The 20,927-nt window shown below is 45.6% G+C and overlaps 1 protein-coding gene across 2 annotated transcripts in view; it reads left to right on the top strand.

The window, feature by feature from the left end:
- Nucleotides 1–20,927, top strand: part of LOC141101510 (gastrula zinc finger protein XlCGF66.1-like) — a 108,622-nt gene that overhangs the window by 67,585 nt on the left and 20,110 nt on the right. Inside the window, exons 1-6 of one of the 2 annotated variants that reach the window (XM_073590638.1) lie at nucleotides 10,252–10,452; nucleotides 10,622–10,771; nucleotides 10,901–11,080; nucleotides 11,163–11,286; nucleotides 11,370–11,467; nucleotides 11,666–11,756. In XM_073590638.1, the coding sequence (XP_073446739.1) occupies nucleotides 10,399–10,452; nucleotides 10,622–10,771; nucleotides 10,901–11,080; nucleotides 11,163–11,286; nucleotides 11,370–11,467; nucleotides 11,666–11,756 (697 nt within the window). In that variant the 5' untranslated portion in view covers nucleotides 10,252–10,398. Of the gene's footprint in view, nucleotides 1–10,251; nucleotides 10,453–10,621; nucleotides 10,772–10,900; nucleotides 11,081–11,162; nucleotides 11,287–11,369; nucleotides 11,468–11,665; nucleotides 11,757–20,927 lie in introns of those variants that run through there. The other variant, XM_073590639.1, reaches the window with a different exon arrangement.

Consider the following 20,927-nt stretch of genomic DNA (forward strand, 5'->3'; position numbering starts at 1 on the left):
AGTGTTTGACAGTGGGATTTAACTAGTTAATAGGCGCGGGCAGATCTTGATTCCGCCCGCGCCTATTGCCGGCACATGTCACCTGTTTATAACAGCTGACATGTCGAGGTTTTGAAGTGGGCTCACCGCCGGAGCCCACATCAAAGCAGAGGATACTGACCGCTGATGTACTATCCCGTCAGCGGTCTGTAAGGGGTTAAAATCTCGTCCAGACATTGACAAGGTTCGAAAAAAAGATTTTTATTTGAAATAATAATTTTCTCCTTCAAATTTTGCTTTTGTCAGAGAATGCTCCCTTTGCTGCAATTCCAGCATTGCAAACCTTTGGCATTCTAGCAGTTAATTTGCTGAGGTAATCTGGAGAAATTTCACCCCATGCTTCCAGAAGCCTCTCCCACAAGTTGGTTTGTCTTGATGGGCACTTTTTGCGTGCCATACGGTCAAGCTGCTCCCACAACAGCTCAATGGTGTTGAGATCTGGTGACTGCCCTGGCCATTCCATTACAGATAGAATACCAGCTGCCAGCTTCTTCCCTAAATAGTTCTTTCATAATTTGGGTCATTGTCCTGTTGTAGGATGAAATTGGCTCCATTCAAGCGCTGTCCACAGGGTATGGTGTTGTGAGTTCATTTTTCCCTTCACCAGTGATGTCTGATGAACTCCCTCTTCTGGCGAAGGAAGGTAGTGAGGCTGATTACCAAACAGCTGAGCAGGTAGATGATGACTGGGTCACAGGAACTGATGACTGGATATAAGGCAGCCGACGCCCTGCTGCCTTGCTGGTGATCTTCCTGCTGCATTCTTGGAGACCAGTCTGATTTCTGCTTCTCAAAGCTAAGTTTTGCTCTGCTTTTTGTACACTTTAGTTCTGGTTTTGTTTGCCTTGTTTTTTGGGAGTTCTGCCATCCCCGGCCAGGGGTGAGCTGAATTCCATTTTTGTCTCTGATCTGTTGATCTTTGGCTCTGTCTTAAGAATTTACCTGAGTGCTGATATAGTCTTTTTGAAGCCTAGCGACTTCAGGGCCTGTTTCTCCTATCAGTCTGTTGGTACATTTTTGGATAGGGTTTTTGCGGATTGCAGACAGCAGCTTTTCTGTCCTGTCTTATTTAGTTAGCTTGGGCCCCATCATTTGCTCAGCCTATCTTTCTATCTGTGTTAGTGTTTTTCATCTTGCTTCACAGTCATTATATGTTGGGGGCTGCCTATTGCTTTGGGGGCTGCTCTGGGGCAGTTTAGATTTCCCCTTTCTGTCTTTAGGCTAATTTAGTTCTCTGGCTGTGATCGAGGGGTCTAGGGCACCGTAGGAACCCCCCACGGCTACTGCTAGTTGTTGTGGATAGGTTCAGGGGGTCTGCAATCCGATAGCTTCCAACTTCTCTGGTTTTCTGGACTTAGCTATTATTTTTGTTTTTTCCTCCTTCGGTGACTCATCCATAACAGTATGGCATGGCGTTGCAAAATGGAGTGATAGCCTTCCTTATTCAAAATCCCTTTTACCTTGTACAAATCTCACACTTTACCATCACCAAAGCAACCCCTGACCATCACGTTACCTCCACCATGCTTGACAGATGGCGTCAGGCACTCTTTCATCATCTTTTCAGTTAATCTGCGTCTCACAAATGTTCTTCTGTGTGATCCAAACACCTCAAACTTGGATTCGTCTGTCCTTAACACTTTTTTCCAATCTTCCTCTGTCCAATGTCTGTGTTCTTTTGCCCATATTAATCTTTTCCTTTTATTAGCCAGTCTCAGATATGGCTTTTTCTTTTCCACTTTGCCCTGTAGGCCAGCATCCCGGAGTCGCCTCTTCACTGTAGGTGTTGATACTGGTGTTTTGTGTGTATTTAATGAAGCTGCCAGTTGAGGACCTGTGAGGCGTCGATTTCTCAAACTACAGACTCTAATGTACTTGTTACTCAGTTGTGCAGTGGGGCCTCCTACTTCACTTTCTACTCTGGTTAGAGCCTGTTTGTCGTCTCCTCTGAAGGGAGTAGTACACACCGTGGTAGGAATTCTTCAGTTTTCTGGCAATGTCTCACAAATAATTCATTTCTAAGAACAAGAATAGACTGTCAAGTTTCACACGAAAGTCCTTTTTTCTGGCCATTTTGAGAGTTTAATGGAACCAACAAATATAATGCTCCAGATTCTCAACTAGCTCAAAGGAAGGTCAGATTTATAGCTTCTCTAATCAGCCAAACTGTTTTCAGCTGTGCTAACATACTTGCACAATGGTAATCTAACCATCCATTAGCTTCTTACACAGTTATCAAAGTACCATGAGAACACTGTAGCGATGGTTGTTGGAAATGGGCCTCCTTACACCTATGAAGATATTGCATTACAAACCAGACATTTGCAGCTAGAATAGACACACGGTAGTGTACTTTAATATTGGCCCTATTTCCTGTTGGCAGGTATACCTTTTCTTTTAGGATTTGATAAAAACGGCCACCAGTGGAGAAGAAACCTCTTCTACTAATATTTTGCAGAACTCCCCTGGCAGCCCATCTGGTCCGGGTGCCTCGCTATTTTTCAGGGAGTTAATAGTGTCCACTATCTCTTCCTTTCTTATTGTAGAGTTGAATCTTTCTCACCTTCTGAGACTGTTGGGAGGGATAGTCTATCTAGGAATGTCTTCCCCTCTTCTCCATCTACTGGTTCTTGTTCATACAATGTGTTATAGTATTTATGCCAGATGTCATTTATGATTTTTGGGTCTGTTTGTGGTGAACCTTTGTGATCATTCAATCTACCTATAAATCTCATAGGTGTTCGGCTTTTTGCCAAGCGAGCCAATAATGAACCAGCCTTATTACCGTATCTAAAAAATTCAGATGTTTTTTGGTTCCCCCTTATTCTTTCTAGTCTGTCCAGCTAAAGGTCAAATTCTGCTTTAGCTTTAATCCATTTATGCCTATTTTCTAAATTGGGTCGGTTAAGTGCTTGGTGTATAGGCCGCTTAGCTCTTCACTTGCTGTGTTATAGGATAATGTAGTTTTAGTCCGTGTTTACCACAATGTCACACAGGTTGGGAAACACCGGCTTTTGTGCTGGGTATGTTCGGCTATATTTGGTGATTTAATCGATGATTAAATTGTTGAATATTGCAATTTCGGCGATCGTGAGCCGAACTTTAACCCCTTTCTGACATGAGACGTACTATCCCATCCATGGGACCCGGGCCCCTATGCCCATGGACGGGATAGTACGTCTACCGAGGTGAGCGGCGCTGATCGCGGCCGGGTGTCAGCTGATTATCGCAGCTGACACCCGGCACAATGTGTCAGGGGCGGTCACGGACCGCCCCCAACATGTTAACCCCTTGCACACCGCGATCAAACATGATCACGGTGTACCGGGGGTTAAAGGGAAGCATCGGCAGGGAGGGGGCTCCCTCCGTGCTTCCCTGAGCCCCCCACGGCAGCGCAATGTGCAGCGCTGCTGCGGGGGGCTCCTTTCCTGCAGGCCCCCGAATCAAAGATGGCGACGGGGGCCTTCGGGGGCCTGCAGGAAGCTGGCTTCCTCAGTGCCTGCAAAGCGCAGGCATGAGGAAGCCTTCTGCAGTGCCTGTGACAGATTGCTGATCTGTCACAGTGATCTGTGATGTGACAGATCAGCGATCTGTCACAGGACAGTGATGTCCCACCTGGGACTATTTAATAAAGTAAAAAAAAAAATAAAAAAAAATGTTAAAATAAATTAAAAAAAATCGCCAAATAAATTAGAAAAAAAAAAAAATATTCCCCCAAATAAATCCATTTTTTAGAAATAAAAAAAAAAAAACAATAAAAGTACACATATTAGGTATCGCCGCGTCCGTTACGACCCGCCCTATAAAACTATCCCATTAGTTAACCCCTTTAGCGAACCCCTTAAAAAATAAAAATAAAAAACGAAGCAAAAAATAATGATTTGTTATCATACCGCCAAACAAAAAGTGTAATAACGCGCGATCAAAAAGACGCATATAAATATCCATGGTACCGCTGAAAACGACATCTTGTCCCGCAAAAAACGAGCTGCCAAACAGCATCATCAGCAAAAAAATAAAAAAGTTATAGCTCGCAGAATAAAGCGATGCAAAAATAATTATTTTTTATATAAAATAGTTTTCATTGCATAAAACCAACAAAACATAAAAAAAACGACCTAAATAAGGTATCGCTGTAACCGTACTGACACGAAGAATAAAAACGCTTTATCAATTTTATCGCACGCGGAACGGTGTAAACGCACCCCCCCAAAAGAAATTCATGAAACGCTGGTTTTTGTTCATTCTGCGTCCCAAAAATCGGAATAAAAAGTGATCAAAAAATGTCACGTGCCCGAAAATGGTACCAATAAAAACGTCAACTCGTCCCGCAAAAAATAAGACCTCACATGACTCGGTGGGTCAAAATACGGAAAAATTATAGCTCTCAATATGTGGTGATGCAAAAACTATTTTTACAATAAAAAGCGTCTTTTAGCGTGTGACAGCTGCCAAACATAAAAACCGCCATAAATAGTAAATCAAACCCCCCGTTATCACCCCCTTAGTTAGGGAAAAATAAAATTAAAAAATGTATTTATTTCCATTTTCCCGTTAGGGTTAGGGCTAGGGTTAGTGCTAGGGTTAGGGCTCAGATTAGGGTTAGGGGTGTGTTGGGGTTAGGGTTGGAGTTATAATTGGGGGTTTCCACTGTTTGGGCACATCAGGGGCTCTCCAAATGCAACATGGCGTCTGATCTCAATTCCAGCCAATTCTGAGTTAAAAAAGTCAAATGGTGCTCCTTCCCTTCCAAGCTCTGCCATGCGCCCAGTGTTTTACCCCCACATGTATCAGCCTACTCAGGTCAAATTGCAAATCAATTTTTGGGGTCCAATTTCTCCTGTTACCCTTAGGAAAATAAAAAATTGGGGGCAAAAATATCATTTTTGTGGAAAAAAATGATTTTTTTATTTTCACGTCCGAGCGTTATAAACTTCTGTGAAGCACTTGGGGGTTCAAAGTGCTCACCACACATCTAGATAAGTTCCGTGGGGGGCCTAGTGTCCAAAATGGGGTCACTTGTGGGGAGTTTCAATAGTTTAGGTACATCAGGGGCTCTCCAAACGCACATGACACCCGCAGACCATTCCATCAAAGTCTGCATTCCAAAATGTCACTGCTTCCCTTCCGAGCCCCGACGTGTGTCCATACAGTAGTTTTCTCCCACATATGGGGTGTCAGCGTACTCATGACAAATTGGACAACAACTTTTGGGGTCCAATTTCTCCTGTTACCCTTGGGAAAATAAAAAAAATTGGGGACTAATTGATCATGCTTGTGGAAAAAATACGATTTTTTTATTTTCATGCCCGGGCATTATAAACTTCTGTGAAGCCTTTGGGGGTTCAAAGTGCTCACCTCACATCTAGATAAGTTCCTTAGGGGGTCTCGTTTCCAAAATGGGGTCATTTGTGGGGGTTTCCACTGTTTAGGTACATTAGGGGCTCTCCAAAGGCAACATGACACCCGCAGACCATTCCATCAAAGTCTGCATTCCAAAACGTCACTACTTCCCTTCCGAGCCCCGACGTGTGTCCATACAGTAGTTTTCTCCCACATATGGGGTGTCAGCGTACTCAGGACAAATTGGACAACATCTTTTGGGGTTCAATTTCTCCTGTTACCCTTGGGAAAATAAAAAAATTGGGGACTAATTGATCATGTTTGTGGAAAAAATACGATTTTTTTATTTTCATGCCCTGGCATTATAAACTTCTGTGAAGCCTTTGGGGGTTCAAAGTGCTCACCTCACATCTAGATAAGTTCCTTAGGGGGTCTAGTTTTCAAAATGGGGTCATTTGTGGGGGGTTTCCACTGTTTAGGTACATTAGGGGCTCTCCAAAGGCAACATGACACCCGCAGACCATTCCATCAAAGTCTGCATTCCAAAACGTCACTACTTCCCTTCCGAGCCCCGACGTGTGTCCATACAGTAGTTTTCTCCCACATATGGGGTATCAGCATACTCAGGACAAATAGGACAACAACTTTTGGGGTCCAATTTCTCCTGGTACCGTTGGGAAAATAAAAAAATGGTGACTAAAAGATCATGTTTGTGGAAAAAATACGAATTTTTTATTTTCACGCCCGGGCGTTATAAACTTCTGTGAAGCACTGGGGAGTTCAAAGTGCTCACCACACATCTAGATAAGTTCCTTGGGGGGTCTAGTTTACAAAATGGTGTCATTTGTGGGGGGTTTCCACTGTTTAGGTACATCAGGGGTTTTCCAATCGCGACATGGTGTCCGATCTCAATTCCAGCCAAAAACATCAAATGGCGCTGCTTCCCTTCCGAGCTCTGCCATGCGCCCAAATAGTGGTTTACCCCCACATGTGGGGTATCAGCGTACTCAGGACAAATTGCACAATAACTTTTAGGGTCCTGTTACCCTTGGAAAAATAAGAATTGAAGGTGAAAAGATCATTTTTGTGGAAAAAATATGATTTTTTAATTGTACGGCTGTATGTTATAAACTTCTGTGAAGCCCTTGGGGGTTCAAAGTTCTCACCACACATCTAGATAAGTTCCTTAGGGGGTCTAGTTTCCAAAATGGTTTCATTTGTGGGGGGTTTCCACTGTTTTGGTACATCAGGGGTTTTCCAATCGCGACATGATGTCCGATCTCAATTCCAGCCAAAAACGTCAAATGGCGCTGCTTCCCTTCCGAGCTCTGCCATGCGCCCAAATAGTGGTTTACCCCCACATGTGGGGTATCAGCGTACTCAGGACAAATTGCACAATAAATTTTAGGGTCCTGTTACCCTTGGGAAAATAAAAATTGGGGTGAAAAGATCATTTTTGTGGAAAAAATATGATTTTTTAATTGCACCGCTGTACGTTATAAACTTCTGTAAAGCCCTTGTGGGTTCAAAGTTCTCACCGCATATCAAGATAAGTTCCTTGGGGGTCTAGTTTCCAAAATGGGGTCACTTGTAGGAGGTTTCCACTGTTTAGGTACATCAGGGACTCTCCAAACGTGACATGGCGTCCGATCTGAATTCCAGCCAATTTTGCATTGAAAAAGTCAAACGGCACTCCTTCCATTCTGAGCTCTGCCATGCGCCGAAACAGTCGTTCCCCCCCACATATAAGGTTTCAGCGCACTCAGGACAAATTGCACAATAACTTTTACAGTCCAATTTCTCCTGTTACCCTTGGTAAAATAAAAAAAATTGAACCTGAAGTTTTTTTTTGTGAAAAAAAGTTAGATGTTCATTTTTTTTTAAATATTCAAAAAAATTCCTGTGACGCACTTAAAGGGTTAATAAACTTCTTGAATGTGGTTTTGAGCACCTTAAGGGGTGCAGTTTTTAGAATGGTGTCACTTTTGGGTATTTTCTATCATATAGACCCCTCAAAGTGGCTTCAAATGTGATGTGGTCCTAAAAATAAAATGGTGTTGTAAAAATGAGAAATCACTGGTCAACTTTTAACCCTTATAACTTCCTAACAAAAAAAAAATTTTGGTTCCAAAATTGTGCTGATGTAAAGTAAACATGTGGGAAATATTAGTTATCAAGTTTTTTGTGTGCCGTATCTCTGTGATTTAAGGGCATAAAAACTCAAAGTTGGAAAATTGCGAAGTTTTCAAAATTTTCGCCAAATTTCCATTTTTCTCACAAATAAACGCAAGTTATTTGAATGAAATTTTACCACTAACATGAAGTACAATATGTCACGAGAAAACAATGTCAGAATCACCGGGATCCATGGAAGCGTTCCAGAGTTATGACCTCATAAAGGGACAGTGGTCAGAATTGTAAAAATTGGCCCAGTCATGAACGTGCAAACCACCCTTGGGGGTGAAGGGGTTAATCTGTAAGACCTGTAGCCACCATCTTTTAGCCACATTTAAAAAGCCATCCTGTAAGATTCCAGCCGCTTGCAAACTTAAGAAAATAATCATTCTCCTTCTCGTAAGCTAATCGGCAGCGTCCAGTCGGATGAGTGTCTATGGTCCCTGCTTAGCACCTCCTCTGACCCCACAATTGCCATCCTCCTGCCTTTACTGACGTGGCTGACGCCTCCTATGTCATCCAGTCTGTTGCGCTGCGCAGCTCCTGTTCCCTCCTGTGCAGGTGCGAGAGCTGGACAGACAGTGGATGACACAGGAGACGTCAGCCATGTCAATCAAGGCAGGAGAGACGGTGAATCAGGCCCATAGTGAGCAACAAAAACCGCTGTGCACATGATGCTGAAAATTCAGCGCGGAAACACAGCGGTTTATTTTCCACAGCATGTCAATTCTTTGTGCGGATTCCGCAGCGGTTTTACACCTATTCCATTATAGAGAAAACCAAAAACAAAACACAAAACAAATATCCTGGAATAAAAAAGTAAAAAAATATATTGCAAAAATTGCATGAAGGTAGTAATAATAGTAATAATAAGGGTATTTAGTTAACATAATTTTGATCAAAATAATGTAGAAGCCATCCCGCCACGTCACGGCAACCCTTGTGGGACAGTCCTAACTCTTGTATTTAAAACCTTTCCACTTGTCAAGTGACGTAAATGTGAACAAGGACAGAGGGACTGAACCACCAGTAATAGTGTAGGCCAGACAGGATGGATTTTCCAACTCAGAAGCAGGGCGGTCACACCCTTATATGCACAGAATGCGCAATGAAACAAATGAGAAACTGGGTCTGAGCAGAAAAAGTAAATTAATGTGCATGCAAATTGTAATTGCATATGAACACATGACCTTTACACAGAGAAAACCAAAAGCAAAACACAAAACAAATATCCTGGAATAAAAAAGTAAAAAAATATATTGCAAAAATTGCATGAAGGTAGTAATAATAGTAATAATAAGGGTATTTAGTTAACATAATTTTGATCAAAATAATGTAGAAGCCATCCTGCCACGTCACGGCAACCCTTGTGGGACAGTCCTAACTCTTGTATTTAAAACCTTTCCACTTGTCAAGTGACGTAAATGTGAACAAGGACAGAGGGACTGAACCACCAGTAATAGTGTAGGCCAGACAGGATGGATTTTCCAACTCAGAAGCAGGGCGGTCACACCCTTATATGCACAGAATGCGCAATGAAACAAATGAGAAACTGGGTCTGAGCAGAAAAAGTAAATTAATGTGCATGCAAATTGTAATTGCATATGAACACATGACCTTTACACAGAGAAAACCAAAAGCAAAACACAAAACAAATATCCTGGAATAAAAAAGTAAAAAAATATATTGCAAAAATTGCATGAAGGTAGTAATAATAGTAATAATAAGGGTATTTAGTTAACATAATTTTGATCAAAATAATGTAGAAGCCATCCCGCCACGTCACGGCAACCCTTGTGGGACAGTCCTAACTCTTGTATTTAAAACCTTTACCTATTCCATTATAGGAATCTGCAGGTGTAAAAACGCAGAGCAAATCCGCACTAAATCCGCAGGAACCTGCAGGTAAAACACAGGTCGTCTTACCTGCGGATTCTGCAGAATCCATGCAGAAAAATCCACAATGGAATAAGCAACGTGTGCACATACCCTTAGTCTCTGTCCAGCTTGCAGGATAAACAAGACATAAAAGTTTAAAGGGGTTGTCCACTACATTAAATTAACCCCCAAAGTATCCCCCCAGGCCCCTAATGAATTTTGTAAATACCTCATGTTGCCTATACTGCCTGTGAGTGGCGTTATCGCTGGCCGCTCACAGGCAGCACGTAACCCAGCGCTGATGTCACAAGTGAGGCGTGACTCAGCGCTGGGTCCCCGCAGTGGCTGCTGGGTTGTGGGCGGGGTTACCCCCGGGGTCACACCCAGCATCCACCCAGCATCCACTGCGCGCTTTCTCAATGAATGGGCGCTTGGTGGATGCCGGGTGTGATGCGGGGGGATAATCGCTCCCACAGCCTGGCAGCCAGCGCGGAAGGAGGAAGATGGACCCCCGGCTGCTGCCAGCACTTGTCGGGACGTCAGCGGAAGCAAGAGCCGGCTGCAGCCAGGGGTCATGTGCTGCCTGTGAGCGGCCAGCGATAGCGACGCTCACAGGCAGTATAGGCAACATGAGGTATTTACAAAATTCATTAGGGGCGCCAGGGGGATACATTGGGGGGTTAATTTAAAGTAGTGGACAACCCCTTTAAGAACCTTCATTGCTTTATATATCTGTATGTATATATTCGACCAACAGATTAGACATATCAAATAGTAAATGACATGTGCCAAGACACTCATCAGTCCTCATGTTGTGTCCAGTGTGTCCCTGGTCCTCGGTGCTGCTCCTAGCCTCCTTGGCTGTCAGGCTCCTTCCAGACAGAAGCAGAAGAGTGCAGACAGTGAGCTCAGCTCACAGTCAGAGGCAGAGCAAGCCCCGCTGCGTCCAGGCTTTTGGGGCTGATGACTTCTCTGCAGCAGGGAGCTTTGAAGGAGAGCGCGCTCATCCTGGATTGGGTGGGTAACCTTCCTTCCCCCTCTCCTCCACAAACTGCAGAAGAGTGGTTACATGACTCACTCCCTGCACTCTGATACATGTGAAGTACAAACGCCAGCCCTGACAGTAGCTCCAGGTGGGCCCGCTCTCAAGCACAGTGTTACATCGCATCATCTTCTTCTCATTCAGGTCTCTACAATATCGGATCCTCTCAGTGAAGATCTTCTACAAAAGAAAATATTCTTGATTTACCCATCAAGGATGGGTATGGACAGAGACAAGATGGCGGAGAGAATGTTACACCTCACCCTAGAGATCCTCTTCCGTCTCACTGGAGAGGTGAGAGATTCTGATGACGTCACATTCTATCATTCTTATCTATGGGAATAACATATGGACAGAACTGGAGAGGTGAGGACTCTGGAAATGTCTGTAGTGAGATTTATTAATGTGTCTCTCCATAACCAGGATTACACAGTGGTGAAGAAGACCTCTAGTGATCGCTGTCAGGACCCTGTGTCTGAGGGATCTGGAAGACCCCTGAGCCCAATCACGGGGCCTCCACCTCACCCCCTAATCCGTGAGGATATCAATGACCAGAAGATCCTAGAACTCATCTACAAGATGTTTGAGCTGCTGACTGGAGAGGTGACACTGCTGGGAATGCCTGGACATTATACAGAAACACTATGAAGGGATCGGGGGATGACGGTATCATTGTATGTGTCAGGTTCCTATAAGGTGTCAGGAGGTCGCTGTCTATTTCTCCATGGAGGAGTGGGAGTATTTAGAAGGACACAGCGATCTGTACAAGAACGTCATAATGGAGGTTCCCCAGCGCCTCACATCTCCAGGTAATAGACAGGACTAAATACACACGGCCTATAATTATCTGTATGTAGAGAATGAATTCAGTCCCTGTATGTGTTTCCTCCAGATCTATCCAGTAAGAGGACAACACCAGAGAGATGTCCCCGTCCTCTTCTTCCACAGGACTGTAAACAAGAGGATCCCAGTGCTCCTCAGGATCATCAGGTAGATGGAGAGAAGGTGTCAGGAGATCTCCCCTATGATGTGTAGACGGCTGTGAAGGTCTTGTGCTCAGTCTTGTTTTATCCACCAGTGTTATATGTTTTATACCTGTGTAATGAGAACGGTGGAGATGGCAGGATTAGAGCTGATCATAGATGGGACTTCTCCATCTGTCGGTGACTTTTACAATATTTGTTTCAGGGTGAAGATCTGACCCATATTAATACTACAGAGACATATGTAAGAGATGATGAGCGGTGTAAAGAGGAGATTCCCACATATGACTACCCAGGTGAGTAGTAACCACTGAATGTAGAGAAGTCACAGATTCCTCTCAGTCACCGGCTGTGGTTGCTTTATCGGTGGTGTAGTCCGGCCGTATTACCATGATCACCATTTTGCCTCTAGTACCACAACATTCTCCTCCACCCAAAACTGTTCATTGATTTTGGACATTGAAATCCCTTTTCTATAGAACTTACAACCTGGTAGATCCACCTACCCCCTGGGATTAGGAGACGCTGACTGTTCCCTGCCCAGATCTGTAACTAAATCCAAATGACAGCGTACGTAGAATGTGCTGACAAGATAGAAAATCACTTGTAGAAAAATCTTATGCTGGGCCTGTAAGAGAAAGCGGAGGGTAATGATGCTGTTGGCTTCCTAGATCCCTGAGATCTTATCGGATGAATCTTCTCTCCCTTCTGTGCTGCTGAATGTCTCATGGTCCCTACAAGACCAGGTCCAGTCTTTCTGGCCAAACATCTTTTATGATCCACAACAGTAAATGTGCAGTGAGGCCAAGTGTGAATTTCTGTACAATAACAGCAGAGTTTCCCTTTATCCTGACTTTCCAATTTGTATTAAAACTACCGTATTTTTCGGACTATAAGACACACTTTTATCCTTCAAAAATGTGGAGGAAAATGGGGGTTGCGTCTTATAGTCCGGATGTACCGGCTCTGGCTTTGGTGTGGAGGTGAGGGAACTGCATCAGCGGAGCAGCGGGTCACAGGAGGCTGGAGCCGGTGACTGCGGCTAAATCTTGTTCCCGCTGCTAAAGAGAAATGAATATTCACTGCATTACACGCCCATGGGCTTGGAGGGCAATGAATATTCATTTCTCTTTAATAATAGTATCTTGAGATGATTAGCCCCTAACCCCGGTCCTGGTATGCATGGCCCCATCCTTATAATTGGCCCCCACCCCCGTCCCCATCCTGGTATGCATGGTCCCATCAGAAAACATTAAAAAACAAATCATTACACTTACTTACCCCGCGCTCCCTCGCAGCATCCTGCTCCGGTGCCAGCAACTGCTATATGCTTGTAAGCAGCGCATGGCAGGGACGTGCACGCAAAGGGCAGTGAGTATTCATTGCTCTTCAGTAGCGCGCAGTGTCAGCCACCGGCTTCCTGCTGCTACCGGCGGTCACGTGTGCCGCTACTTAAGAGAAATGAATATTCATGAATGCTCACTGTTCTCAGCGCTGCTTACAAGCAAATAGCAGATGCTGGCACCAGAGGTAAGCGTAATGGTTTGGTTTTTTTTTAATGTTTTGTGATGGGCCATGCACACCAGGATAGGAATGGGGGTGGGGGCTTCTTATAAGGATGGGGCCCTACATACCAGGACGAAATAAGTCACTGAATACCAGGACGAGATGGGGTCCATGCATACCAGGATAAGGTTGGGGCCATGCTTTCCAGGATAGGGATGATGGGGCCATGCATACCAGGATAGCGATGAGGTGCCATGCATACTAGGATGAGATGGGGCCCTGCATACCAGGATGAGATGGGGCCATACCTACTAGGACAAGATGGGGACCCTGCATACCAGGATTGGGATGGGACCATGCATACTAGAACGAGATGGGGACCCTGCATACAAGGATAGGGATGGGACCATGCATACTAGAACGAGATGGGGACCCTGCATACAAGGATAGGGATGGGACCATGCATACCAGGACAAGATGGGAGCTCTGCATACCATGATAGGGATGGGATCATGCATACCAGGACAAGATGGGGACCCTGCATACCAGGATTGGGATGAGGCCATGCATACCAGGATAGAGATGAGTGGGCCATGTGTATCAGAATGGGTATGAGGGGACCATATATACCAGGATAGGGGATATTAAGTACAGAATTGACCACATTTTTTGCTTCAATTTTTTTTCCTAATTTCATTCTCTAAAACCTAGGTGCGTCTTATGGTCCAAAAAATACAGTAATTTCAAGGAGGATTGTGATAATCTCCAGGACAAACATTCCACCTGTGCCATGATAGATCTCTAAGCTGTGTGTGGCTGATGGCTGTAATATACATTTATTCCCGCCTGCAGGAGATGTGTTGGCTCCAGCCCTGGTGTCATAGATTTACTAAACGTCATGAATTCCAATATGTTTTCCATCCTAAGGAATTCAGATAACTGCACAATCTCTCCTGAAATGGGGGCGCTAATACTTTCTCTACTCCTCCGGTCAGGACTCATAGTGGCTGCAATGGTCCACCATAAATGAGTGCAACTCGTTTAGTGTTCTCCCCTTGTACATACGTTGTTGGGGATGTAACATATTTTTTTATTCTGTGTCTTTTTTTTATAACCTGTTCATTCTGTATGATAGTTTGATTGTGGTGGGATCGGCCTTCCTGCCTAATGTGAGTCTGTAACTCCCTGATAGTCTTGAAAAAAATCTCTCCATTGCCTCTTCCAAATGCCTAAGATCTAAATTTAAAGGGATCCTGTCAGCCGGATTGTGCACAGTAACCTACAGACACTGTCAGGTCAGCGTCGTTATACTGATTACAGTGATACCTGGTGATGAAATCCGTCTTGTGGTTTATGTTTAATCTGTATTTGTAGTCTTCAGTTAATGAGATTCTCGTGCTCTGGGGCGGGGCTGTGGGCGGAGCTTTATATGATGGTCTGTTTACATATGCATCTGTATTGGCTTATGACAGGTCGCTGACCCCTCACTGACCTGCCCACATTATTACATAATGCATATAATAGTGTTGATATTATTGGTGATTATGCCTATAATATTGTGGCTATTGTGAGGCTTAGAAAAAAGAAATTACAAATGACACTGGCGGCGCCTGGCCAGTAGCATCTATCTCTTACTTATAGATGGTACTGCGCAGGCGCCACCATCGCCGGTGACATTTTTCTGGATGTAATTTTTTATGTAAAATAGGGGGCAGGTCACTGAAGGGTCAGTGTCATAAGCCAATACAGATGAATATATACGCAGAGCACCACATAAGGCCCCTCCCACAGCCCAACCCACAGCCACTCCCACAATCCCACCCCGAAGCACAAGAATCTCATTAACTGAAAACTACAAATACAGATTAAACAATAACCAGCCCGCAGCTGCCCAGAAAACCCAGAAATTCCGACACTTTGCCCGGCTCTTCCTACTTACCATGTGTGTTGTTTTATCTCTAATAAAAGACTTTATTCTGGCTGTGATTTATTTACCATATATCTATAGGATTAGTAATGGATAGGTGTCTTACTCTCCATTACTAAGCCGTGGGCTTGATGTCACCTGACAATACAACCCCACAAATATGAAGCCCACTTGCCATCACTACAGGGCAAGTGGGAAGAGCCGGGCAAAGCACCAGAATAGGCGCATTTAATAGATTTTCCTTTTCTGGGCAGCTGCAGGCTGCTATTTTTAGGCTGGGGGGTCAATATCTATGGCCCCTTACAAGCCTGAGAATACTAGCCCCCAGTTGTCAGCTTTAGCAATGCTGGTTGTCAAAAATGGAGGGGAACTCATGCCGTTTTTTTAAATTATTTAATTAATTAAAAAAACTGTTTGGACCCCTCTATTCTTGAAAACCAGCCTTGCCAAAGCTGACAGATGAGGGTTGCAGCCCCCAGTTGTGAGTTTTTCCGGACTGGTTATAGAAAATAAAAGGGAACGCACGCCGTTTTTTCATTCCTTTATTTAGTTATAGTGCAGGCGGCGGGTGAGGAATACTCCCATCATCTGCTCCTGCTGTCATTGTACTTAGCATCAGGTGTAGGTTGATGGGAGTAATAGTCATCATTCTTACTTTAATATAACTATCATTATTCTCCCCGCCAGCAGAGCAGGGGAGAATGATGTGAGCGTCTTCAGCACCCGCTGCCGGGGAACAGCGCTTACTGTAGCGCTTCTTCCCTGTCGGCCGTCCTTGTGGTACTGATGCTGCACTAGGGCGGCACACGGTTGTCACACATGTGCCACAAGTATTACACACATGGACATCTCCGGTACCGGAAATATCAGGACGTGTGAAACCGGCCTTATACACAGTTCTCTTTAAATGCCTAATATTTCTTCTTGAAACTCATCTGACAGAAAATATTGGAGCTTAGGATAGTATAGATTGTGAAGTCTCCGAGACCCATACTCTAGTTACACCAGAGAGGTTTCACCACTAGTTACTCATTTAGTACTGATGGAGACTGTGGAGTTTGATCATTTCAGTAGTTCCTAATCAGGCCCCATTATTAACCCCTTCCGGCCATCCGACGTACTATCCCGTCCACGGTACCCGGGCCCGTATGACCGGGGACGGGATAGTACGTCGGGCCCTTTAATGCGATACCGCGACTAAAGTCGCGGTGATCGCATTAAAATTCCGACGCCATCTCACCTTAGAAAAGATGGCGTCGGCATCCCGGGCTGCGATCCCGCCCCCCCGGCATCCAGAGCGCTGTGATTGGCTGTTCAATTCTGAACAGCCAATCGCAGCGTTTCTCATTGTTTCAGCCAATCAGCTTGGCTGAAACAATGATGTCCTAGGCGGGGATCGAGTACCGATGTACTCGATCCTAGAGCCGGTGCCTGGCAACGCCAGGCACCGGCAAAAAGCACCCGGATTGGCGCGATCGCCGATCTGATCGATCGCGCCAATCGCAGTGCACAGCGGCGCTATATCGCCGCTGTGCCCTGCCAGTACCGGCCAGGATCGGTGCTATATTAGCACCGATCATGCTGGAGCCTGATGCAGGCCCAGTAGGGCCTGCAGGAGTTGGCTGGCGCGATCGATTAGATCGGCGATCGCGCCAACCACAGGGCACAGCTGCGGTCACCATGTGACCGCTCTGTGCCCTGCTGGTGACCTGGGCATGACCTGCCTAGTAATCGGAGCTGTGAGCTCCGATTCTAGGCAGTTGCCATGGTCACCAGGCAGATCAGGGATTGGTGGGATCGATGTAATCATTCGATCCCACCAATGACAGGTCACAGCAGCGATGTGACCGCTCTGTGACCTGCCCCCTGACCTGCCTCTGACCTGTCTGCAGGGGTCCTCACTCTAGCTGAGGATTCCTGCAGAGAAGTCGGGCGCAGCAACAGCTCCTGTGCTGGGTATTGTGGTGCCACAGCTTGTAGCATCACAATCCCTGCAGAAGAAAGAAGAAGAAGAAGAAAGAAAACTACAATTGTAAGTGTTAATTGATCCCTGATCCCCTGCCCAATCTATCTTCACCCCCCCAATCTATCTTCATCCCCCCATCCCCCCTCCACCCCCCCTCTTACCCCCCTTTTACCCCCCTCCACCCCACTTTTGCGTCACCTCCGTGCGCAGCCGGCGAGCGTTGATCGGTGACGCAGTTCACCGATCAACACTCGCGCTCGCTTTTTTTTCCTTAGCCCCCTTTGCGCCACTTCCGTTCACACATTCCGCAGCCGCAAAAGTTGGATAAGTGACACACGTCACTTATCCAAGCTTGTGCCTGCCGTTTTTCATTTTTTTCACCCCCCTTTGTGCCACCTAACTACAACCCTAACTGTTGATCCCTGCCCAATCTATCTTCATCCACCCCAATCCCCCATCCCCCTTCCCCCTATTTTTACCCCCCTCCACCCCACTTTTGCGCCACCTCCGTGCGCAGCTGCCGAGCGTTGATTGGTGACGAGGTTCACCGATCAACACTTGAGCTCGTTTTTTTTTCCTTAGCCCCTTTTGCGCCACTTCCGTACACACATCCCGCAGCCGCAAAAGTTGGATAAGTGACACACGTCACTTATCCAAGCTTGTGCCTGCCGCTTTTCATTTTTTTCACCCCCCTTTGTGCCACCTAACTACAACCCTAACTGTTGATCCCTGCCCAATCTCTCTTCTTCCACCCCAATCCCCCCATCCCCCTTCCCCCTATTTTTACCCCCCTCCACCCCACTTTTGCGCCACCTCCGTGCGCAGCCGCCGAGCGTTGATTGGTGACGCAGTTCACCGATCAACACTTGAGCTCGCTTTTTTTTCCTTAGCCCCTCCGTACACACATCCCGCAGCTGCGAAACTTGGATAAGTGACACAGTTCACTTATCAGAGTTTGCCGTTTTCCTTTTTTTTTTTTTTTCCACCCCCCCCTTGCGCCACCCCGTGCGCACATCCAGCAGCCTAGTTTTGATAAGTGACACTTATCAGCTAGGCCTGCTGTTTTATACTTTTTTCCACAGCTTTTTCTTTACAGAAAGTTTACACCAATCACTCCCCCCCCCTCACGTACACATACAGTTTTCAATAAAGTGTACACCCAAGCACCATATTTACACAAAAATTTCATCAAATTCATCCCAACAGCGCTATTCATATGCTTTACTTGCCTCCGAAACTGATAGCGATTTGGATGACGATCCGACTTTTCTTTATTTTTCGGATTCTTCATCCTCTTCTTCTTCCTCTTCTCCCTCCTCATCTTCCTCCTCGGGTCCTGCGGAACCGCCACGCAGACGCTCCAGGACAGAAGATGAGGCAGCGCCCACCATGCCCGCAGCTGACCCAGTGCTCCCCGTATGGACCTCGCCCCCCGAAAATTACGAGCCACTGATTCCTGATTTTGTGGCAGAATCAGGAATCAAGTTTGACACCACCGGCCTCACAGAAATTGACTTTTTCAAAGTCTTTTTCTCTGAGGATTTTGTTAACCTCATGGTGGAGCAAACTAATTTGTACGCTCGTCAATTTTTGGAGCAAAACCCGCGTTCAACATTTTCAAACTGGTCTCCTGTAGACGCAGTTGAAATGACGCAGTTTTGGGGCCTGGTCCTCCATATGGGGATACTGAAGAAACCGGAAATTCGGCAATATTGGAGTGTTGATATTTTATACAACACTCCAGTGTTCCGAATGGTCATGGCCCGGACGCGTTTTGAGGCCATCCACAAGTTTCTGCATTATACTGATAATGCAGCGTGTCCCGCACAAGATGACCCCAACTTTGACCGTCTGTTCAAAGTTCGGCCGGTCATCGAACACTTCAACAAAAAGTTTGCTGAAGTGTACGTGCCCCAAAGGGACATCTGCGTGGATGAGTCCTTGGTTCACTTCAAGGGAAGGCTGCGATTCCGTCAATACCTGCCCAGTAAGAGGGCCAGGTACGGAATCAAACTCTATAAGTTGTGTGAGAGTACCTCAGGGTACACCCACAAGTTTAGAGTTTACGAAGGGAAGGACACCCGGATTGAACCCCCTGAGTGTCCTCCTTTCCTGGGAGTGAGTGGGAAAATTGTGTGGGATTTGGTGCACCCACTGCTGGATAAAGGTTATCACCTCTACACTGATAACTTTTATACCAGCATCCCACTCTACAAATCCCTCTCTGAGCGACGTACCGCAGCCTGCGGTACTGTCCGCAAAAATCAGAGAGGCCTCCTGAAGACGCTACTTGGGCAGATGCTCCGAAAAGGTGAGAGCAGAGCCCAATGTAGCGACCACCTGCTGGTGGTCAAGTACAAGGACAAGAGAGATGTCCATCTCTTGACCACCATACACGGTGATGGCAGTACCCTCTGCACTGTACGGGGTACCTCTACACAGGTCCTCAAACCGACATGTGTAGTGGGGTACAACAAAAAAATGGGGGGAGTTGATCTCTCCGATCAACTCCTCCAACCGTACAATGCATTGAGGAAGGCCAAGGTGTGGTACAAAAAGCTGGCCGTGCACATCGTCCAAATGGCAATGCTCAACGCATTCCTGCTGTCACAATGTGCATGCCCCAGCGATACGGCGTACCTTCATTTCCAGGAGGTAGTGGTTAAGGCCATGATGTTTGGCGCTCAGGAAGGAGCGGGCCCCAGTACTTCAGGAACTGAAGGTGCTCGTATTGTCCCAGGTCAGCATTTTCCGGGGGTGGTCCCGCCAACCCCAAGAAAAGGTAAGCCGCAAAAAAGGTGTCGAGTGTGTTACAAAGAAATGGAATACGCAGGGACACCACTTACCAGTGCGACACCTGCCCCGAAAAACCTGGCCTGTGCATGAAGGATTGCTTCAAATTGTACCACACCTCCATGCACTACTAATTTACATTAGATTAGTTGGGGGCACATCTAGATTTGTTCATTGGGGGTCTAGTATCCAAAATGATGTCATATGTGGGTTTTTTTCCTGTTTAGGCACATCAGGGACTCTGCAAATGGAACATGACGCCAGCAGACCATCAAAGTCTGCATTCCAAAACAACACTACTTCCCTTTCGAGCCCCAACGTGTGCCTAAACAGTTTTTTCCCACATGTGGGGTACCAGAGTACCCAGGACAAATTGGACAACGACTTTTGGGGTCCAATTTCTCCTGTTACTCTTGGGAAAATTAAAAATTGGGGACTAAATTATCATTTATGTGGGAACAAAACAGGATTTTATATTTTCACGCCTGGGCATTATAATCTTTAGTGAAACACTTAGGGGTTCAAAGTGCTCACCACACATCTAGATAAGTTCCTTAGGGGGTCTAGTTTCCAAAATGGGGTCACTTATTGGGGGTTTCTACTGTTTAGGAACATCAAGGGCTCTGCAAATGGAACATGACGCCCGCAGACCATTCAATCAAAGTCTGCTTTCCAAAACATCATTACTTCCCTTTCGAGCCCTGACGTGTGCCCAAACAGTAGTTTTCTCCCACATGTGGGGTATCAGGGTACTCAGGACAAATTGGACAACAACTTTTGGGGTCCAATTTCTCCTGTTACTCTTGGGAAAATTTAAAAATTGGGGACTAAATGATCATTTATGTGGGAACAAAACAGGATTTTATATTTTCACGCCTGGGCATTATAATCTTTAGTGAAACACTTGGGGGTTCAAAGTGCTCACCACACGTCTAGATAAGTTCCTTAGGGGGTCTAGTTTCCAAAATGGGGTCACTTATTGGGGGTTTCTACTGTTTAGGAACATCAAGGGCTCTGCAAATGGAACATGACGCCCGCAGACCATTCAATCAAAGTCTGCTTTCCAAAACGTCATTACTTCCATTTCGAGCCCTGACGTGTGCCCAAACAGTAGTTTTCTCCCACATGTGGGGTATCAGGGTACTCAGGACAAATTGAACAACAACTTTTGGGGTCCAATTTCTCCTGTTACTCTTGGGAAAATTAAAAATTGGGGACTAAATGATCATTTATGTGGGAACAAAACAGGATTTTATATTTTCACGCCCGGGTGTT

This window comes from Dendrobates tinctorius, unplaced genomic scaffold (assembly GCF_039654945.1).
Source record: "Dendrobates tinctorius isolate UK_male_01 unplaced genomic scaffold, ASM3965494v1 ptg000119l, whole genome shotgun sequence".
Taxonomy (NCBI): domain Eukaryota; kingdom Metazoa; phylum Chordata; class Amphibia; order Anura; family Dendrobatidae; genus Dendrobates; species Dendrobates tinctorius.